The sequence below is a fragment of the Sebastes fasciatus genome, chromosome 11 (genome assembly GCF_043250625.1).
Source record: "Sebastes fasciatus isolate fSebFas1 chromosome 11, fSebFas1.pri, whole genome shotgun sequence".
Classification (NCBI taxonomy): Eukaryota; Metazoa; Chordata; class Actinopteri; order Perciformes; family Sebastidae; genus Sebastes; species Sebastes fasciatus.
Genome location: NC_133805.1, coordinates 21,210,719 through 21,234,085, shown reverse-complemented (window position 1 = coordinate 21,234,085; position 23,367 = coordinate 21,210,719). Strand labels below are relative to the sequence as shown.

Below are 23,367 nucleotides of genomic sequence, written 5' to 3'. Positions count from 1 at the left end.
AGTGTGGCACATAAAAGGTTTATTAAAGGAAATTAAGGTCCATCACTGCCACACCTGCTCCCCTATTATAAATGTATGACAGGTCAGTGCCTTCAATCACAACAGCAAACGAGAGAGAGGAGTCATGTTTCCCATTACCAGGGAAAAGTAACAGCATATCCTATGACTCACAGATTTCACTGGCCTGTGACCACTATACGCCACCATCAGCCTGGAATAATTATGTTTAATAGGTTTTATTTGGGACCCACAAGCAACAAGCCAGCGAGAGTGGATGGATTTTAGCAACTATTTTTGTCTAAACACACACACACAGTGAGGTGCTGTCCGTACTTTAATGTCATTATTTAGTGTCATTATTTTTACTCAGCTTCAAAACTTTTTTTCCCCCTAACATTATACTTTATGTGTTTACATATTGCTGATGTTTTAGGAGCTCTTTGTGCACACAAATTGATTTTCTAAGGCTCGCTGGCTGACTGAAATCTCCAATAATCTATAACATGTTTAAGCCTTTTTCCATTTATAATAAAATAAATTAATAAAAAATACATTAAATGTGTCTGTTTAGTGGCTCATCTGTACATTTTCTTTTTCTTTTTTTTAACAGATGGATTCTGAAGGTGAAGAGCAAACCCTGAAAACATGTAACAGTAGCACAGGTGAGTGCAGCTTTTTAGTTTGCTTTTAACTAAACGCACATGCACACACACGCACATATTCCACTTATCGCTATGGGTTAGGGGTATCGGTTCAACAATCCAACTTTATAACTGTCAATTTTCTGTATTATCTTACCGGTCTGAAGAGCACTGCACCGCCATTTCATTATTCAGAGGGGAATAACTTCATTAAATCGGAACACTGGCTCAAATTAGTTAAGGAGTGTGTATATATCGTGTGATTGAAAACCTCTAGACTGGATATGTCATTATGCAAGTGTTCAGGGCCTCTGAGGCCCGCCTGCTCACGCTGGAGCTATTACTACATCTGGGGAAATTCATGAAAAGTGTTATTATTGGTTGTGCTTCATGGGAGTAGGGGGCAGAACTTGTGAATGAGATTTACGCAGGCCCCCTGGGAAAATTGATTTACCCTTTTAGATTATGTTGTCAACGTTGTCAAAGGATGAGCTACCGTTGGCCTCCCAGAGAATGAGCAGACTGAATGAAAAGCTTTTCAGATCAATGACGAGACCACTTCTCCATCCTTGTGCTGATTATACCCGATGGCATTGTAAAAGAGAATAAAATCCGTGGTTAAAGGGCTGCAGTATAAGCCCAGGTGGTATCATCCCTAAATCAGTATCTACAAAACAAATATTTGCAGAACGTTGTAAAATATTTCATTAGCAATCGCCCAAAAGTAGTGAGTCGGCTCGAAACCTTTGATGAAGAATACGTCGACAGATGCTGCGCTACTGTAGTGGAAATGTAAACACAACGTTTTATCTGTTCTTTTTTGGCCTTTATTTCACAGGGCTGGCCGACTGCATCGCTGAGACTCACAGGTGAAATTTTATGTCTCATCTTTATGCCAAAAACAAAATATTTTCTTCCCAGATCATTGATGTGATTCATTAAGTCTTAACTTTATGAAAGAAAGTCTCAAATTGTACCAGTTGTGTCTTTTAAATGAGGCCTCTGTTGACCCTGCTGCACCTTTTTTGTCCGCTCCCCTCTTCCCTCCAGCCCATATGGGTCCATGGCGAGGAAGAGGAGCGCTCAGGAAGGGGTGCAGGGCGCCCCCGTCAACAAGAGAAAGTCCCTGCTGATGAAGCCCCGCCACTACAGCCCCAGCGAGGCATGTGAAGAGGAGAGCGAGGACCTGGCACCGCCACAGGACAAAGAAGAGCTGAGGAACATTGACACTCCAGCAGGTAAACAGATGTCCTGTTGTTTTGTCTGTTTTGATGAACAATTGACGCTGAATTTTAAAATCCCATCTGTTGCATTCATATTTCCCTCCCTCTGCCATCAGCCAGCAGCCGCAGTCATTGTGCAGTGGAAGTGAAAGACTACACTGCTGGGCCCACATTAGTTGTGTCTCACGTCCACAAATTGAAGTTTTGACAGCTGATCTGCCATGATATTTTTGGCGTGGCTTTAGCCTCTTTTGATGAGGCCAGATTTCAGAACCCTCATCTGTCCTTTTTCAATAGCCAGTCCAAAACCCATTGAATCCATAGAATGAAACGCTGAATGGGGGAGTGCACCAGTTCACTTTGATTTAAATTAAACTTCCTCCATTCTTTTAAACTGAATTAACACTGAAGTTGCCAATTGTGTTAAACAAATGAGGCGTCAGCAGTGCTTGGCGTATGTTCTTATTTTTACTAAACCCACAGAAACGTTTCATCAACAGCAGTTGAAAATTGTTTACTTTCACTTATGTCACTGTCCTTTTCAGCGAGCGAAAATGTTTTCTTTTTTCCTAATGAATTGAATTTTGTGCATTTTGGCAACAATGCTCGCGGTGTACATGTGCATTCTCGCCCACTATAATCTGCACTGATTTGGTATATTTTTAACGATGTAACTAAGCAACAAACGTAATTGTCCCTTTCAAAAGCTTTTGTTAGGCCCTCTAACACAGTCTAATACATAATTAGGCATAATGTCTACAGCTCATTATAGTACACATGTGTGTAGTTAAATGGACCAGGAGAGTAGCTCACTGAATTGTGTGGATTCACTGGAAATGGAATTTATTTGTTTCCTGGGTTCATATTACATTACAATTATCTAAGTAATTCACTGTGTATCATCAGTTTTCCCTTTTGTTGTTTATATTTCTTTTTATCATCCAGTGTGGATTGACAGCTGTATATTTTCCTGATTTGAACCTGATATTCGGTGGACTGGCGTTAAAACAAAACAAAATACTGCCAGAATAGAATAAATAAAAGTCTGAAGAGTGTCAAATGAACACGGGTATTGATAAGATAAACAATTTCAGAACATATTTCGCTGTTATTGTCAGATTTGGGGGGCTATTTTCTCTGGAAAAACAAAAATTGGAAAAGTGGACCGGAGGCAGGAAGATTTTTTTTTTTCGCTGTGGGAAGCCGTTCATATCTGCATTTTAACAAAAAGGGAGAAAAATAAGCCTCTCGTTTGGTCGAGCCACACTGCGTTCAACTCCAGCCAACTGCAGCCCTGCTGCAGAGTGCTGGTAATGGCTATTCTGGAGTACAAACTGTTCACCTGTTCCAACACACAAACCACCGGAGGGATCCAAGTTTTTTTCCTCCATCTCTTTCCTTTTTTCACTGCACTTCTGTGTCTCTGTGTTTTTCTATGTGTGTGTGTGTGTGTGTGTGTGTGTGTGTGTGTGTGTGTATATGTCTGTGTGCTTGTCTGACTGTATGCGGCTGTGTCAGGCCGTGGAGTCCATCTGGATGAAAAACAAAACCCTTGTTGCTCGCCTCATAAATGTAAATACGTGTAACTGGCTTTAATTTGTCCATTCAACAGGGTTTAGACACCGCTTTTCAAATATTGTAACACTGTAATGATGCAAAATGCATATGAAACAAGGGGTGTAAGAAAATATTGAAAATATCGAGTATGGAGATATTTTGTTTTGCGATACTGCATCGGTTCTCAAAAACCCTGCATCGATTTTTTATTCTAATTCTAATTAATGGTATTAACTCAGTTAATACTTTATTTCATTTGCAAAGAGATGCACCATCTCAGCGTGTTAGCCCGCTTTAAGTAGTGCTATGATGTTGGATATTACAGGGACTGTGATAAATAGAAATGCAGATCCCTCTGTTCTGATTTTATGAAAAAAGTTAACTTTGTTATTCAGATTTTATGACAGTTTTCTTAGATTTAAAATATTGCAATATATCGCCATGCTTGCAGTATCGCAATATATTGAATCGTAACCCCTGTTTCATGATACGTATCGTATCGCCAGATTCTGCTAATACACAGCCCTACTTAGCAGTGATGTAGCGTAAACATGTTTTGTGTTAAAACGTGCTAAAGCACTGCTATCAACCTTAAACATGGTACTTAGTGGCCTTATTTCTGTGTGTGTACTGTTGGAAAAGTGATGCTACAACAATCCCAATTGTTTCTTTTCAATATTTTACATGACTAGTTGGTAACGACACAAAATATAAGGCCAGAGAACATGTCAACATAGCTGAGGAAACTAAATTTATTTACTATTTACTTACAGAAGTTTTAGAAAAAGAAAATGAAAAGCTGAACAAAATTACTGAAAAACATTAAGTACTTTACTCTTAAGGAGTTTCTATAAAAAAAATGAGTATTGTTCAGTATTTACACTGTTAATCATTAAGATATTATGTGAGTTATTATGCTGGAATAACAACATTTTACATAAATGTAATTTTGTTTTAATTCTACTGGTAACTCTTTACTTTAATACCCCTATTTAGTATTTCTAGGCATTACATAAACATTTAACAAATTACATTATCGTGTAGTTGTATGCAGATTTAAGGACGTTTTAAGTAACTTTTTTTATTCCGATTTTATGCTTATGGTGGTGTGTTCTTTATACTATGACAGTTTTCCTAAAATTAGATTTTAAAAAATCTCAATATATCACCTTGCTTACAGTATCGCAATATATTGGGATATATTGAATCGTTACCTCTGTATCATGATACGTATCGTATCGCCAGATTCTCGCTGATATGCAGTCCTATATGAAACCAGACCTGTCACATTCCTCTGCACTTATTACTATGTACAAAATCAGATATTTACAAAATATTATTATTAGTGCTACATATTTTATGTTAAAGCTCTTTTGGTGAGGATTACGTTTTTGTGCTGCTCCCATTAATAATAATAATAAGGTATCATCCTCAACAGTGTGCGATCTGATTTCCATCTCTATCTATCTATCTTCTCAACCTATCGGATGTCTGATGTCTAGCCACTTAAGAGGATATGGGCGCAGTGAAAGTAAAAAATCCTCGCAGCCCAAAGAGCCTTAATCGAGCATAAGTTTGAATGGTTTTGGAGGATCAAGAGAGATTTCGTTGAATCAATCCAGATAATAGCTTCCCATTGTTAATCACTGACCATGACTTAACATAATCAGTGGTGTTAATAAAGTGTTGTTTCAGATGCACTCAGGATAACCCTCTTTGTCTGTATCAGACTTTCAGCTTCGCACAATCTTCTGGATTTCCGTTCATGTGACCAGGATTTCTGGATTTATACTAAAAGATAGACGGCAAAAGGTCAACGCAAATCAAATTATTGAGAGCACTCAGCAAAATAAGCTAGAGATTATATGAAATTGGCGTGAAATTTAAGAAGAAATGCATATATATATTGTATTAATCTGCAATAATAGTGCTACATTTATCATATATATGGTATCTAAGCACACTCCACAAGGGTTTTAAAACTCAAAAGACAGGAAATTAATGAGTCATCTTCCAAAAATAAATACATGACATTATTAGAAAAGCTCTTCTAACTCAGCATCTTGCATTTTAATGGACTATTGTGGGTTGTTAATATTTTTACACTAAAATAATAGTGCTAAATATACCTGAGCTACATAACTATTTACTTTTTAAAAACACAGTGTGTGTAATAGAAAGAAAACGTCTTTTAAACATTTAAAAGCATCCTGTTTTATGCACATAGACAAGTTCAATTTCCTCTGAAGACCTTGACATTTCATCTTTAAGCTAATCACTGTTTTTTCGAGCTGCTCATCACTATTTTCTTAACAATTTGTATTTTTAATTCACCTGCGGTTTGTCAAAATTATTCTAATCACTTGTATTTTTCAGTAATTTTGGGTCATGCTCACGAAGCAATGCCACTCATTTCTGTGGGCACTGTTAGCTGTTGTGCCTTTTTTCGCTTTTTTGTAACCAAAATTATTGTCAGTTTTCTGACTGAGGTGTATAGTTGGCTTCTCCTAAACCAAGTTCTGCCACACAGACGTCTGCGGCTAACAGAGATTTCTCTCTTTTATCTGCCTGTTTGTGGTTTCCTCCATCTGTGTTTTCAGGAATCCTCTTCGCTTTCCTTGTTCACATCTCTAGAAACAACAATTATGTGTTTTTAAATCAGTTTTCTGTGCAGATGACAACATGTTGCTGCTTAGTTTGCACTTAAAAATAAACATAATTGATTAAAAACTGATGTTCACTGTCCACCGCACAGTAAATCCCTCCATAATCTTGTCCTAAATCTATATCGGGGTTGTTGCTCCAATTGGAGACACAGGAAGAAGAAAACAATTGTGTTTCTCATCTCCAGGTTTCCTGTTCAACTAGCAGACAGAAGGGTCATATATGTTATTTAAAATATACTTGAGGAATTGCTTGTAAATCTTGTGTGATTATCATTTCTATTGCACCATGTGTTCTTCTAAATCCTCTAGGTTATAAAAAAAAACATGTTTTTCTCAAGATATTATTTGTAGAAAAGTAACAGAATATCTAAAACCTTTAAAAGGATTTGGAGATTATCGAGGACATACAATTCATATCATGTATGTGACCGAAGGGGCAGAAGAGAACATGTTTGGTCTTTAAAACACATAAAATAACACGTGGTTTCTTGTTATTTTAGATGGGAACTTAAGTGCAATCAACGGAGTTGCCTATAAAAGTGGCGGCCACGACGCGGCAGCAAAGTCCAGCGATTCTCTCGGATGGTCAGAAATGACATCCGATGGCTCTCCGCAGTGTGAGCCGGACACATCTGAACCCCTGATGGACAAAGATGAGGAGGAGCTCCTTCATGATGAAAGAGAAGACCAAAGTCACGACAGGATGAGCGGCACATCATCGCCGCGGAGTCCATACGAAGACATGAGGGAGGCTGAGTGGGAGCCTCTGTCTCTGTCTGCCAAGGTGAACGGCTCAGACTGCAGCCCCTCCAGAGCCTCCGAAGACCTTTCGGGCAGGAACGGCCACGTGAAAGAAGAGCCTCACTTAGAGTTAGGAGGTCCGATGGGGAGGGCGAGTATTTTTCAGGCCGAGGCTCTGAGATACAGGCCGGACAGCGAGGGCGAGGCGGAGGTGGAGAGGCCGCCTCAGCTGGATGGCTGGGCTCTGGGCCTCCACGAGAGAGGCCTGGAGATGGGCCGAGGGAGGGTGAACTTCAGCCTGCTGGAGCAGGCCATAGCTCTGCAGACGGAGCAAAGACAGGTCCTGCACCACGCCTACAGGGAGATGGACCGCTTCCTCATGGAGCAGATGACCAATGAGAGAAGGCACCACAGGATGATGGACATGGACAGTAGACTCAACTACCATGGAGGAAAAGGTAACAATATAGAGGGAAAAGACCTGTGAAACACAGGGACCCAGCCAAGTCAAACAGCAGTTTGTGAAATAGGCACGAAATTGAATGTATTGATTCGTGTACATAGACACGAATTTCACTTTTTTTTTCATAATGGTCAGCAAGAAATCAATTCGTATGTAATCCACGTAATTGTGAACCGGGAAGTATAGAGAGAACGCCGCATAGGGAGGGGATTGGTGTGGATGGGTGGGACAGAAACACACACACAAGTTACGGCACTCCCGGTGTTATTTAAACCCAAACTGCGATCTTTTCCTAAACCTAACTAAGAAAAATACATTGTTGAAAGTCGTGCTAAATGTCGCGAAAAAAAGGGAAATTTGCATCTATGTACACGTATCAAATAGGTTAGATTTCGTGACTATTTCACGAACTGCCGTGAAAGTGACACTGTTGCGGAGACACTACAGGTGAATAGTGTAACATTTTCAACTAATAAATATCACCATGAAACGTCCCCACTTGATTACTTACATTACCACAATTATTTTTTGAATTACATGTTTTATGAAATTTTTATGTTTAAATATGCAAATGATGCACTCTTATTAAATATGTGCTATTTTGCATACATTTCCAGAACAGAAAGCATTAGCTAATGCTAACTTTAGGAGAAATTTACAGACGCAAATAGACAAAGTGTAGTAAAATAAACAACTATATGTGTATTTTGGATGTTTTCTTTCCATTAGTCTGAAAGAAGACATGTTATGGAAGCAAAACAGCCCGAAAATCTCAAAATTGACTAATGCATGAAAAATGATATTTTCACCTTAAGAATCAAAAGTGATTGTGATTATGAGAACAATCAGTTTACATGAATGCACCTTCATGCAGCCTAAATCAGACGGACCACTTATGATATGGATGATTGGGCGCTCAAAAAAAACAAAACATAAAAAGGAATAAAAGAAGCATGCGCAGGGAAGGGAGGGGGGAATCAGAGGGAGGAAATCCTCTTAAGTACTAAAAACATTTTGGCAACAAGTGAAGTAATAAATAAACAGACTAAAATAAAGAAGAACAACATTTTCTGATGGAATTGCTACTACTAAGAATATTGGATTTTGATAGGAATCAACTGGATATTTAACCGTGACCATAAGTCTTAAATCCTCCTAAAGTACCTCTCATGTTTTCCTCTGATTCTTCAAATGACTGCAGCTAAATGTGTAATCCTAGATGTAATCTTTCGATGGATGGGCATTAAGAAGTGAATGTTGAACTGCAGCCTTAACTAAAATGACAGCTTAATAGATGCATTTTCTGGAAAAAAGTGTAGCTTTGCATGATATTTCAATCTGTTGACCTATGTTAAGTATGTACACAGGAAAGTGCATTATGTTTCTACATTTCTTGATGGAAGACAGAAGGGCTTTGGCATCTTTAGGCAGCAGTATAGTGGTTGTAATATATTTATTTATTGTGAAATCTTGTTTTACTGTGTCTGCAGATTCTCCACGTACAGATAAAAAGGACATAAAGTGTCCAACTCCTGGCTGCGATGGCACCGGTCATGTGACCGGCCTGTACCCACACCACCGGAGTCTGTCTGGGTGTCCTCATAAAGTCAGAGTTCCTCCAGAGAGTAAGTCACTCTGTGTATATACATGCTGTACAACGGATGATTTTATACTTATAAAAACTGCCAGTTGTAGGATTTATAATCAGTCGCCGTAATTGAAATCCTCTTAGCACGGACCCAAAGACAAGAAAGACCTAGCTTATACATCTAGTTCAATTCAAAGATGAAACTTTTCAAATAAATTTAAAGGATTTCTTCTCTCTCTTAATGTGCTGTAATGTGTGAATTCTTTTTTTTTCTTTTTTTTCTTCCCCTCGCATTGGCGATTGTTAAGTCGTTTCAATACAACTCAACAAACATTCGACATTAAACAGTAATGTTACAAAAGGAACAGAAAAAGTAATTAACTTTTTCAAAAAAGCGTGTGCTCTTAGTCTGGAGGCAGTATTTGCAAATCAAAGGGGCTAGCTAACGCGGCATTCGAAAATAAATAGACAACTCCAACAAACTAATTGGAGAATATGTACAGAAAAGAAGTTTCTAAGGATACAGAGCGGAACCTTTAACGACGCGTTTGTTTTGAAGAATATAATCAGCTGTCTTGTGACGCTCCTCTTTGCACTAAGCTATTTACATTTCAGGCACATTACAGCATTCCTCACAAAGCCTTTTGCCTTCTTCTTCTCCTGTTTCTGTCTGTAGGATCTTTGCTCTATAGGCACTAATGTACCAACCGTTTACATGAATCATCATTTAATGTATGAAAAATGCTCTGCGTATATATGTATTTAGCATCTTATAATCTTTCAGCTTGATTATGTCTTACATGTTGAATTTATTTTCTGAGCTTGAATTATTTTTCTCTCTGTCCCCCTCAGTCCTGGCCATGCACGAGAACGTCCTCAAGTGCCCCACACCCGGGTGCACAGGAAGAGGCCATGTCAACAGCAACCGTAGCACCCACCGGAGGTACGCCCACAGCACAAAGCCATTAGAAAAGCCTGCACCCTGTTCATAGATGAGTTACAGTATTAGGGCTAATGTGTTTGATTTCCTCCCCGACCGACCAGTCTCTCAGGCTGCCCCATCGCTGCCGCAGTGAAAGTCTCCAAACCTCAGGACGAGAGCCTGAAATGCAGACAAACACCTGACCGCTCACCAAGGTATTCGCTGCCAGATAACGCTGGGGGGATTTTCACTGCTATCAATGTGGTCACATGTGCAGGACAATAATTACATCCAGAAATCATATTCAGCTCTGGAGTGGACTGGAAGTTGTAAACTGAGGTTATGCAAAAAAGTGATAAACACTATTATTGTTGGGGATATTTTTATTCACTGATCCCAGCAGAACGGTCTATTTGGAGCTTTCCAAGCAGACATAAGCAATGGTTGCTGCTCCTGTGAGTTCCTCTCTATTAGAGATGATAAAAGAGCAGAACTCTTTGTTCCCTGTGGATATATCATGGGCAGGATGCCCACTCCTACTATATTAATTAGTCTGGCAACCTGGCTGTGGATCTACAACACACATCAGATCCCAGACTCTATGTGTACAAAAGCACTGGCATCCCTGAACGGTTCAAAACAACGTCTATACTTAACTGCTTAATATGAGCTTATTGGGCACTTGTTATTTCACGAGGTCTGCATAATAAAATTAAGTCTTTTTTTTGTCTCCTCGCAGAGCCATCGGTTTGATAAAGAAGTTTGAGATGAACCAGTTGAACTACAGGCTCTCTCATCCGGTAGCAGCCTTGCAAACGAGCCTCACAAAAGACATGGACAAGTACAGCAGAATCCGCTTTGATTACGCCAGCTTTGATGCACAGGTCTTCGGCAAGCAGCCTCTGATGGCGACCAACCAGGACCAGGAGATGTCACATTTCCCCGATTGTAAGTTTCACGCATTTTATTTGACCCCAAAATGGCTATTTGTTAACAGGTGAATACATGTTTTAGGTTTGGAGCCTTTGTTTCAGCCACAAAATGAAAATTAGTGCACAATAGGGGTGTCGTGATATACCAGTATTGTTGATAACCGTGATATTTTAAAATGAAATATTGATAACATGTTAATAATACACATAGGATAATATCATATAAATAATCCAACGCCTCTTAAATCATTTTGCTTTTTTTTCTATTTTTTTTTTTTTAATTATGTTAGCTTAATTTTCTTTTCCTATGTTTTTCTCCTTAAGTTGAGGGGAGGTCTGTTGTATAAGCCTGTGGCTTCTTGACCTCTCCTTTCACATTCTGAATTTTATAAAGTTTTATGTGTGTGCAAATAAATAAATAAACATAAACTCTCTTTCCACCTCCCTACACTTTTACTTTGAGTGTAAATGATTTGCCAAAAAAAAGAGACAAAACAACATAATAAACAAAGTTAAAGATGAATTTGACTGATAGCATTATTTTTTTTATTTTCTACATATATCGCGATAACATTGTTATCGTGAATTCTTTTGGCCAGGATAAATGTGTAGTGAAAATGTGCCATTGTGACAGCCCTAGTCCACAACGATCACAGATCTACACGCAAATGTCTTGTTTATCACATTTTATGGATCGCATCTATCATTCGTTTGTGGATCAGTGTTTTTTATATATCAACCTCCAACTTGTTTTTCTATGTACTATTAACCAGAGCTGCAACGATTAATCGATTAGTGGTCGACTATTAAATTAATCGCCAGGTATTTTGGAAATCAATTAATCGGTTTTAAATGTGAATATTTTCTGGTTTCTTTAGTCCTCTATGACAGTAAACTGAATATCTTTAAATTGTGGACAAAACAAAACATATGAGGACGTCATCTTGGGCTTTGGGAAACACCGATCGACATTTTTCTGACATTTTGTAGACCTAACAACTAATCGATTAATCGACAGATTAATCGACAATGAAAATAATGGTTAGGTGCAGCCCTACTATTAAGTTTGGGTAGTAACACCTGGTGTCTCAATAACTATATTATTGGCAAATTATTTGTCTTTTAGCACCTCAGCAGTATCCTGGCTTCCTCGGTGCTCCAGGTGGCCGCGTGCCCACCTCTGGTCAGCACAGCCCGCCGAGTCAATTCAGAAAAGAAGACGGTCTCCAGGCCGCAGCAGCGACAGCCGCCATCCTTAACCTCTCCACTCGCTACCGGAAGAACATGGAGGCTGTCGCTGGCCGGCCCTTGGCAACCTCCACAAAGGTAATCAAATTAGACCACTTGGAAAGGTATTTAATGTGGTCATTTTAAAGGAACTCTGATTTGTGTATAAAAAGGGAAGACATCAAAAGACAAAATTTGGCAAAGGGAGCACGGCGCTCTGGTGGCAGAAAAACAAGGAGGTTTCCTCTCCATAAAGCTTTAATGTACACAAATGAATATTTGTGTAATCACATCAAAAGAAGAAATACAATCAGCCTTCTTTCCCAATTACAACTACCCGTCTATTTTTTTAATGAAACATGTGGTACTGTATTTTGTTTCGACATCAGCTGGCATGTAAAAACCCTGAACTGTTGTCTGAAACTGCATCTTGCCCGCTGCAGATGGCAGAGGATATTTTGCTTAGTTATATGATCCAGGATAGGCTGTGTGTCTACACCAGATAGCATTTAAAAAGCATTTTTCTGGATTAAGCCAATCAGCTAAAGGAGTTAACATCTGAAAAGTTTAATTCACACAAACTCTTCTTGGACATGTGCGTAGATCCAACAAATCTCTTCTGCTGTCATTAAAATCTCCAACGCGCCATTGTGTTTGGCTTTTTCTAAACTTCATGATTAATATTGATCGCATTCTGTGGGTTACATACGTGCACGCTGTACTGTAGATGATTCAAGGTTTCCACACCTACACAGCACAGATCCTTGTCTCCCAGCTTGTTGAGCTGAGAATGTGGCCCCGTACCAGGTACCAGCCCACTGAATGAATAAAACAGTGTTAGCAAGTTAATCATCTGTTCTCATTTACAGCTTAGTTGTCTCGGAGAGACGTACAAAATAAAGAACAGATTTCAAGTCTGAAAAAAAGGGGCCATATTTAGAGTGTTATATGTCGTTGGATGCTTTAACTTATCTGCATATGTATATTATGTGTTATATCGCACACAAAAAGCACCACAGAGCTGGCCTTTAAAGTGTGAATACAAGCTGATGAAAATGTGAGATGCTTAAATCATTAATTAATCAATAAATTCAACAAAAAAAACTAAATCTTGAGTTTTTAGATGCAACAAAAAAAATCTAAATAAATCATAAAAAGTCTTGTTTTACACTGGTGTTATTTTTAAAAGGTACACACATCATCAAATGTCCGGATAATTGAAGTGGACAGCCACATCCAACGTTCATGTAAATCATCCCCTTTAATTAATTAGAAAAGCTCCCTTTTGTTTCCAAAAAAAATAATGATGTATAGGGTTTAATGAAACATATGCGTTGAATAATTGGTTTCATTTATGGAAAAGGGATTTCAGCATTTAATGAGGTAAAACTTTTAATACCATAAAAACAGCCATAAGTCATCATGCTATTGCGTTTCAGCACAAAAACGACAAACACATCTGTCAGCGGGGAAACTTATGCCACATTAAGCTTTTTAATTTTTGCTATAATAATGATGACCTAAAACCAGCAACCCCCCCCCCACTCCACCCCCACCCCCCCAGCTGCCATCATGGTTGTGTGTCCTAGAAAACAGATGACACAGCTGTCACTGAAAAACTACACACCAGTGATTATTTTTTTGTGTTCAGCAGAATTAACGCTGGCTTAGTTTGGTACTTTGTCTGGTGTGAGATAACCACTGTATGTATTATTTAAATATGGTTGTTTGCTCTGCGTTTCATGTGAGAAATGTTGTTGGGTTCAAGTTTACCATATCGCTGCTGTCACATTATTAAGACGTCGTACTGTTTTATTTATATTTTAGTGTAATTATAAAAAAGGTTCTATTTCTATCCCCTGATTCATTTGTTTTCATATGTTAGCACACACTGAGGCATGCTTTATTTACGGTACCCTTCTACAACATGTTGTATTAATTGATTAAATGTTGAGGATTAATCATCTTTGCCTTTAGGACATGCTCATAGAGGTGGATGAAAATGGCACCCTGGATTTGAGTATGAAGAAGAGCAAGGAAAACGTAAATGCCCCGACAAGAACACCTTTGGACGACCCGCTCTCCCCGTCTGAGTCCGCTGTGGCCAAAGGCGGGAGCGTGCTCATCAGCCCCGCCTTCTACCAGCCGCTGTGTGACAGAGACAGCTGGGACGGCCCCATCCCCGTCAACTTCAGCAAAGCACACGTTTTACAGGACGCAGAGGTAAAAAAAAAAACACACACACAATCACGGATACGATACGCATTAAGTGCATGAAATGGAAAAAGGATGAGAGTTACATCATGTCACGAAAACAAAGAAATGTCAGTAATACAAAGTGCAAATGAAATGATGAGATTGAGCGGTGCAGTAATAAACAACTAAGATGGAGAATAAGGTTCATAGTTTTCCCGGTAAGCAGGAGTTTATAAATAATGAGGTCATGAGGTCAAGTCATCCAACTTCCCCCCTCTCTAAATTTCTCTAAAAATCATTTTATATTTATTTAGTTTAGTTGTGCAAATATATTTTCTGCATGTTTCCTCTAGAATAAATGCAACACAACTAACTAAAATAACTTTCTCAAAACCCTCTCTTTATTATCCCTACACAGTAATTGTTACCAGATTACATAGTTGTTGTTTTTAGTAATTTACTGTTTATTTCTTATGTATGCCACTTGTTCTTGTCGTGTATGCCAGTGCTGTCTTTTTAACTTTTGATATTTCTTTTCAACCCCTACCCTCTTCCCTCATGAGGCTTTGCTTTTTGCCAGGCCACCATTGTAAATAAGAATTTGTTCTTAATTGACTTGCCTGCAGTTAAATAAAGGTTAAATAAAATAAATAAAAAGTTAAACCATTTCATTTCATAAGATGAAAGTCTAAATGCTGTTTCAAAGTTGTCAAATGTAGTCTAAAAGATTGTCAAAGTATTCAAGTTCTGTCTGAAATATGTAACCAAAGGAGTGAAATTTAGTCTAGAAAATAGTCAAAGTAATCAACTTTAGTCCAAAAATACTTAAAGTTGTCAAATGTAGTCTAAAGAAATCATTAAAGTAGTAAAATTTGGTCTAAAAATGTGTATCAAAAGCAGTCAACTTTAGTCCAAAAGTACTAAAAATTGTCAATTGTAGACTAAAAACTCATTAAAATATTCAAGTTTTGTCTAAAAAATACTTAAAACATTTAAAACATTTTGTAGGTGTAGAATATAAAATCCCCCCAGGTTGCTAAAATCCCCAAATTTGACATTTTGTGACACTTTCTAAGACAAAGCAGCATCCAGTCAGATCTTTAAATCTAAACATATTTATATTTTTACACTGAGGACTGCTCTCTAATCTGTTCTCCACATATCATTCAAGTACCTGACTGATTCTTAATCTGGGCTCTTTTCTTTACTTCACTTGTGCTTCTCATTTTGTAGTTGTTATAAGGAGTGAATATGACCTGCTTTTAAAAATCACAGACAACATCTGGTGACTGCACAATCTTGTCTGTAGAAAAGTTCATACGTACGTCATCATGGCTATACCTCATAAATACTATGTGGATTAAGTATGACTTTAAATGGATGTATGGTTTACTAGGAGTATAAGTATCCTTAAGCATAATCGCACTCTAACCCCCAGGGCTTGTGTTTTGTAAGAGTATTATACAGTGCTTTTCATTAATTATTCACTTTTAGGTCATTGCCGATCAGGTCAGGTTTGATATTTCAGACCACGTTTTTTTTACTTTTTCTGTCTCACCAGGAGGATTACGACCACGTCTTGGAGGAACACTATCAAGGAGACGGCAGCATGCTGAGCCCCAAAGCCAAAATGCTGTTACGAGATGCAAAGAAAGAGCTTTTGAGGTGCGTTAAAGAATGAAACATCTTCATTCAGTCGATTGTGTAGAATAATGTGAGCTTCTCTTTTAGCTGACAGATGGTCAGTATTAATGACAAACCATACCATTGTTTAGGACATCTTTGATATAAGTGAGTCACTGAAACTCGCTGTGTTACACATGACTGTAACACTGGTATGTCTGCAGGTTCATGTGGAGCAGAAATGTAACTATGTGAAAGTGAGTTTTTCTCCCTGTACATCCCGTACAAGCTTACAACTCTTGTAGTTGTAGAGTGCATGCTCTGCTGGGCCTAAAAAAGTAGGATCCTCTATAGTTTTCCGCAGCACAGCGACATTCAGAGACATTATTACACTGAATGTTGAGCACTATATTAATAATTCTTCTACTAAACTTCCCGCTGTACTAACTCCTCTATTTAATTCCCATTAAAAAAAATGGTTATCAGTGTAAAAAGAAAGATTCAGTTGAAGCTGTGGGAACCGGAGTAATCTGTGTATTAAACGCTTTGTGTTCTCCCGCAGCTGTCCGACCCCAGGCTGTGACGGCAGCGGCCATGTGACGGGGAATTATGCATCACATCGGAGGTACCGTAAATAATCGCATTCTCATTAGCACCAGATATATAGACAGGGGGGGGGGGGGGGGGGGGGGGGACAGTGCTGATTGTTTAATTATGTTGATACAGTTGAATCAGAGCTTGTAGATTTTAAAATGTCATTTTTTTTTGGTGACATGAAAAAGCTTTCTCGTGCAGAGGAGGTGGAATTGTGTTTTCAGATGATTTTGTATAAATATGCTTTGAGACATTGTGTTAAGATTATTTAATTCAGCTGTGATCAAAGAGTGCATTAAAGTGACTGTTAGCTCTTTATCCTCTCTAGTGTGTCTGGATGTCCCCTGGCTGACAAAACACTCAAATCACTGATGGCAGCCAACTCTCAGGAACTAAAGTACGCGTTTTGAAAACTGTTTATTGTTGCTAAAGGATTTTAAACTAGGCAGTTTTTTTTTTTTGCCTCAGCTTGGGTCAATGCTTTCCTTTTTCTTTTCTACTAATACACATTATGCATGATTTCTATGTACTCCACATGAAGTTGTTTGGTATTTGCACTGTCTTTCTGCATATTAGCATGAATCCAGCGCCCTGCTTGCAGTCTTTTGCTGTAAAAAGCACCTGGTCTCTGTGTCTCTCAACCTGCAGGTGCCCAACACCTGGTTGTGATGGATCCGGACACGTGACTGGGAACTATGCTTCGCACAGAAGGTAGCAGAGAAAAATCATCGCAATCGAGCATGAAATACATTTTGTCAGATGCATGACATTCAAACAGATGGTGAAAGTCTCACTTTATGCTGCAAACATGCTGCACTTTTTTGAATTCTTGTTTTTATTGATATTTCTGGCTGCCAACTTCTTCCAGTGATTAAACCTTTATTCGTGTAGATTTATAGATTTGTGCAATTCAAACTTAATAGCTGCCTGTAACTATTTTATTTTTACTCTTTAAATAAAAATAGATTTCCTTCATGTTAACCCATACTGTCGCCAATCATTTTTAGCTTGTCAGGATGTCCACGTGCCAGAAAGGGAGGTTTGAAGCTCACACCAAACAAGGATGACAAAGATGAGCAAGAGCTTAAGTAAGAGATTTTTTTTTTGTCCTCATCCCATGCTGTCGTTTTTTTTTTTTTTGTTTCAAAAAAACATTGTGAAAATGCGTCATGCTTTTGTGCCCGGGGCATTATACCTGGAGGCCATTAAGTTAAACAAAGAAAATAATACTTCTCTTGTCGCAACATTAGTGAATTATTTCTAAGGATTAGCAGCGTGTTTTTGTGGGATTTTTTGTCAGGCTTTTGTATTTTTCCTATTTTCTGAATGGAATATCTGGCTTATTACTCTTCACTGAGTGCTTTCTTTATAATTATAGTATATTAAGAAAATGTCCGCTCTGATGGCATTGCACTCATTTGCAGCTTAATCATTGTCTGTGAAAGTGTTATTGGAAAAAAAATAATGTAATTGATTTGCAGTTTAAATCCAAAGTCAGATATATGAGCCCTTGTTTACTTATACATCTGGACACAGATTTTTTCTTTTTAATTACTAATGCAAGGGCATGAGCTTAGGAATTAGACTGGAATAGATCTCATACACATTAAGAGAGAAAGGGAGAGAAAGGGGGGAGGGTAGCAAATGTCCCTAGATTATTGTAAATAGTGGGCCATATGGCATGCCTCCATTGTCCTGATGCCTTGCATCAAGCTACCTACCTGTAGTAGATGTAAGTAATGGGACTGCTGTTGTTTTGTCCTCTAAGTGCTGCTGTCGAGTAACAAAATGCTGAAACAGGCTTTTTAGCAGCAGCAGCAGCAGCAGCAGCACTCTACAGCATGTGTGCCATTTGTATCATCTCAGGTGACCTTTCACCTTTATCAATAAGGGAAAGGGTCAGCCACCTCCAAATTACATTCTTTCGCATGAGGGGATACACAACAATTATCTGTAATTCATGTCACTCCATTACTGACCTGCAGGAAACAGGGCCTGAAAATGCACCAACTCTTAATGATATTCAGCGTGACTTGTGCTCATGTTTTTCAAGCACAAATATCAGCAAACGTACGCACCGAAACACGGCGTTCGTTCTAAAGTTTTAGTGGATTAGTAACTTACAGTTAATGCGATTATATTTAGTTTTGGCGACTTCATTTTTAATCAGCATTTGGCTGGATTAATCAACTTAATGGTTAACAAATCTTCCGGTCTAGTTATTGAATTTGTTTTTAATGATGTGGTTGTTATTTTATGAGCAGTTAAAATGTTTTCTCTGTAGCGTAGAAAATGTTAGTTACATTTTCCCCCTGTGTGAGTCAGCACGGTGTTTACAACATGTACGACTCTTCTGTGTGTGTGTTTCTCTGGTAGGTGTCCAGTAATGGGATGTGACGGACAGGGCCATATATCGGGAAAATACACATCCCATCGCAGCGCAGGCAGTTGTCCACTCGCTGCCAAAAGACAGAAGGAGTCGTCCATCAACGGGCTGCCCTTTGCCTGGAAGGCCAATAAACAGGAACTGCCCCATTGTCCCCTGCCTGGCTGCAACGGCCTTGGACACGCCAATAATGTGTTTGCCACTCACAGAAGGTGAGGTCGCCTGTCCTCCATTTTATCTCTAAACAACGCTGCTGGTCGACATGTTGCATTCTTAACTCTCACTCACAATTGACGTTAAAGATTTGTGATATTCACCTTAAAAATTGTGTTATGACCTGCTGGACTAGCTTGTCGGGTTGCCCACTGAACGCACAGAGTATCAAGAAAAAGCCCTCAGAAGAAGAGATGATGACCATCAAACTGAAAACCAGCAGTGGTAAGCGACTCTCACATGCTGTATGGTATGACAATATTTAAGTATTCAAAGTAGGGCTGCAACTAACGATTATTTTTCATTGTTGATTAATATGTAGATTATTCTCTGGATTAATCGATTAGTTGTTTGGTATAAAAATGTCAGAAAATGGTGAAACAAGTTGACTACTGTGGTTATTTTCTACTACTTTGACTATTTTTAGACTAAATTTGACAACGTTTAGGTCAACAAAGTAAATAAATAGAGAACTATTTTTTTAGTTCCTGTTGGTGAGGTGAGGGCTTTGAAACAACATTTAGACCTCTATGATATGAAATGGTAATAATAAACTGTAAATTCTTAAAAAAATTAAATCACAGCAAGTTTCCTGGAAAGAACTATGTAATCTGGTAACAATTATAAGGATAATGAAGAGAAAGTTCTGTGTAGGGCTGCAACTAATGATTATTTTCATTGTCGATTAATTTTCTCGATTAACCGATTAGTTGTTTGGTCTATAAAATATCAGAAAATGCTGAAAGATGTCGATCAGTGTTTCCCAAAGCCCAAGATGACGCCCTCAAATGTCGATATTCAGTTTACTGAGTAAAGAAACCAGAAAATATTCACATTTAAGAAGCTGGAATCAGTGAATTTTTCCTTTTTTTTTTTTTTTTAAATGATTCAATCGATTATCAAAATAGTTGGCGATTAATTTAATAGTTGACAACTAATCGATTAATCGTTGCAGCTCTAGTATCTTGGCATATAAAATACCAATATTTCCAGTTTGAACATGATAAATTAGATGATATGCTTCATTCAGGTGTTGAAAACAAAGAAGATATTCAACATTTGGATCATGAAATTGAGGAACTGAATGAATCCAACATGAAAATAGAAGCAGATATGATGCAACTCCAAACCCAGGTAAATATCTACTCTGACAAGTTAATTTTAAAAGCCACAAAAAGGTTTGAGATCTTGAGAACGAATTTCTTATTTCTTTGCTTTTGTACTCGAAAGCAGATCTCGTCTATGGAATGTAACCTGAGGACAATTGAAGAGGAGAACAAGATGATCGAACAGCACAACGACAGCCTTCTGAAGGAGCTCGCTCGCCTTAGCCAAGCGCTCATTAACAGTCTAACAGACATTCAGCTGCCTCAAATGGTACAGTAAGCCTTCGACCACAGACTCCACTACTCATTATGTCTAACCTGGAAGAAATCTCATTTTCTATCAATTGTCATTTTTCTGCTGTGCTGTTTTCACTAATAGTCAACCATGTTTTTGTTGCAGGGACCCATCAGTGAGCATAATTTTGAAGCCTATGTGAACACATTAACTGATATGTACAACAACTCGGAGCATGAATACTCTCCAGAGTGCAAGGCCCTCTTGGATAATATCAAACAGGCTATTAAGGGCATCCACGTTTAAGCTGTAGAGCTACCAAGAGGTTTCTTTGACTTGGGATAATGGCACTAGATAGCTCTATTTTACTGAAGAGTGCTGGCTTGGCTGCATGTATAAGACGAGGCTTTTGGAAATGTGTTTGGCGTTTCCCGGTAAATACACTGCACTGAGAAAATTACCAGCCAGATTTGTAATGCTTTTACTGTTTCTGCATTCACTTGATATGTTTATCCTGGTGAGATTTTTACCCCTCTCTTGCACTTAATTATTTTGTATGGTTTGCTTGATTTTAATCTGTATGTGTTCATGTCATTCTTATATTATCGCTATTTATTATTATATTTGTTCATCAGTGTATTTATTTCCTCGATTTTTATTTATTTCTTGAATTGTAAATGCTTAATATTTGAGAAATACGTTTGACTTTCTGCACATTGTAAATTTACATAGAAGCACATTCCAATTTCATGGCATACTTTCGCCATCTAGTGTTGAAAAACTTATATTATTATTATTATTATTATGAAAACCCTAAGTTGGATCTCCCTTCAAAGTAAAAACCTACCAAAACGACTAAGCATTAATATTTTTAAAGCATTGCTTTTGCTTTCTTTATTGGAAACTGAATGTATGGTAAGACAAAGTGAACACTGAGATCAAAAAAATGCAATGCAACAGTACTGTACCTTTTTCCTTCTTAACCAATAACAGCTGAATGCAACCAGGAAGTGACACTGAGCAAAAACACAACATCATTCGGTGAACTGAATGTCAGATTCTGCTTCGCATAGCAAGAAGAGCGCAACAAAAATCAAAAATCCACTTTGTCAAGATGTCTTTTTTAAAAATATAGATATTAAACTGCCTTCTGTGCACACACGTCGGAGTGTGCATATAGTATGTGCCTAAATGTATATGAATCCATAAAAGTATACGAGTACTATGTTTTGTGGTAGGACAGTATTACGTGGATGGTGTCTAATTTATTATACAGTACAATTATTTTCATAGGAGGAGACGTTCCTGATGACTGTTTCAATGCCGTTGTCTCAGTAGCTGTAATCTCAGAGTCAGGTTTTGAAATATCACGACTGAGATTGAAAGTCTGGCGTTTATTTTAACTTTTACGAGCATGGAGAGGAGAAAAAAGGAAGGAATTAAAAAAAAAAAAAAAAACAACAACATCAGATTCCTGTTTTATCTTAAACTGCTTACAAGCCTTAACATTTCAACCAGTCTTACAGTTTGAATATTCTCGTAATGCTTGGGGCAGATTTGAATAGTAGCTGTCTACCACTACAACTCGCATTTCGGTTTCAATCATTAAATGCAACAACAAGAAAAAAGAAAAGAAATGAAAACATAGACAAATAGTAGTTGTTGGCTAATCAGTTGTTTGTTTGCATCGATTGCACTTTTGTATTTTAAATTATTTTGTATTTTAAGTTCACCATTCTGCCCTTGACTTCAACAAAAAGAGGGAAACGGGACACTGTAGTCACAACACTGTACTATACAGTACATGTCTCAATTTTACATGAAGTTAGTCCTACAAGAAAAATGACACAGTAATTCATTTGAGCAATACATTTTTCATTTCTGCAAAAAGAAGTCAAAGACATGTAGCCTGAGACATTTCAAAGAGAAAAAAATGTAACAGCAAAAGAGCCAAATTACAGAAAAAATGAGCCCTATTTTATCCAAATACTCGATATGTTTTAAAGAATCTTTTAACAAATTTGAATCAAATTCTTTAAACCTAACAATCCTTTATTTATAATTTAATAATTTATTATATTTAATTCCTATACCACACATTGTTTGCTCAGGAAGTTTTGTGAATAATATTTATTTTTTCCCTGTTAGTATTTGATGTTTTGTAATGTGAAATGCTTTTTTGTGGAACGATATTAGTATGATATGAAATTGTATTGTATTTTCTTTTCTTTTACATTAAAATGTAATGCTTTTTTTTCAGTTGGAGTAGTTTGTAAATTGAAACTTCCTATTACTTTTACTATTTCATAATAAACAGATATGCGCTGTGTTGTACAGTTTGTGTATGGTAGAAATAAACTTTTCAAATGGTCGTGTGGTTTCTCAAAGCTTTCTAAAGTCCAGGTATCACATTTCCTTATGCATTAGCACCACCATGTGGTAAATACAAGGTATTACATCTAGGGTATCAGGGAGTGGTCCATGGAGTAAAGACACTAATAAGAGCTGCTGGGGTTATAATCAAAATATAACTGGATGAATAAAGCTGTAGATAAAGCCAAATTAAAGGTTCAAGATGCTGAACTTCACGGTGAATGTCATCCCTCCAGTCTCATCTTCATTTTATCTCTATACTGACCAAAAAATACCTAAAATAAATCAAAATACAGTGCACACTACAATCATTTCAATGTATTCAGTTTAGGGCTGCAACTAATGATTATTTTCATAATCAGTTAATCTCCGAATTATTTCCTTAACTAATTGATTAATTGTTTGGTCTAAAAAATGTAAAAAACTTAGATAATGTAACAATTTCCTGAAGCCCAATGTGACGTCTTCTCATAGCTTGTTTTGTCTGACCAACAGTCCAAAGCCCAAATATATTTAGTTCACTATCACAAAAGACAAAGAAAGAAAGCAAATCCTCACAATACTACAAAAATAGAACTAATGTTTGGTCATTTTCAATTATCAAAATAGTTGCTGATAAAATTTCTATCAACAGACAAATTGTTCCATGTCGAGCTTAAACTTAGAACATTTATTAAAGGG

The 23,367-nt window shown here is 37.6% G+C and overlaps 1 protein-coding gene across 5 annotated transcripts in view; it reads left to right on the top strand.

The window, feature by feature from the left end:
* st18 (ST18 C2H2C-type zinc finger transcription factor) overlaps positions 1 to 21,779 on the top strand; it is a 45,573-nt gene extending 23,794 nt beyond the window's left edge. For 2 of the 5 annotated variants that reach the window (XM_074651530.1, XM_074651534.1), the window contains 20 exons: positions 611 to 662; positions 1,480 to 1,510; positions 1,692 to 1,879; positions 6,588 to 7,286; positions 8,782 to 8,916; positions 9,732 to 9,822; positions 9,924 to 10,016; positions 10,541 to 10,749; positions 11,860 to 12,059; positions 13,938 to 14,183; positions 15,718 to 15,821; positions 16,342 to 16,404; positions 16,702 to 16,770; positions 17,022 to 17,084; positions 17,381 to 17,461; positions 18,750 to 18,971; positions 19,109 to 19,197; positions 20,003 to 20,106; positions 20,203 to 20,349; positions 20,479 to 21,779. In XM_074651530.1, the coding sequence (XP_074507631.1) occupies positions 611 to 662; positions 1,480 to 1,510; positions 1,692 to 1,879; positions 6,588 to 7,286; positions 8,782 to 8,916; positions 9,732 to 9,822; positions 9,924 to 10,016; positions 10,541 to 10,749; positions 11,860 to 12,059; positions 13,938 to 14,183; positions 15,718 to 15,821; positions 16,342 to 16,404; positions 16,702 to 16,770; positions 17,022 to 17,084; positions 17,381 to 17,461; positions 18,750 to 18,971; positions 19,109 to 19,197; positions 20,003 to 20,106; positions 20,203 to 20,349; positions 20,479 to 20,619 (3,027 nt within the window). In that variant the 3' untranslated portion in view covers positions 20,620 to 21,779. The remainder of the gene's footprint in view (positions 1 to 610; positions 663 to 1,479; positions 1,511 to 1,691; positions 1,880 to 6,587; positions 7,287 to 8,781; positions 8,917 to 9,731; positions 9,823 to 9,923; positions 10,017 to 10,540; positions 10,750 to 11,859; positions 12,060 to 13,937; positions 14,184 to 15,717; positions 15,822 to 16,341; positions 16,405 to 16,701; positions 16,771 to 17,021; positions 17,085 to 17,380; positions 17,462 to 18,749; positions 18,972 to 19,108; positions 19,198 to 20,002; positions 20,107 to 20,202; positions 20,350 to 20,478) is intronic. The other 3 variants (XM_074651531.1, XM_074651535.1, XM_074651532.1) reach the window with 2 other exon arrangements.
* Positions 21,780 to 23,367: the final 1,588 nt, after the last annotated feature.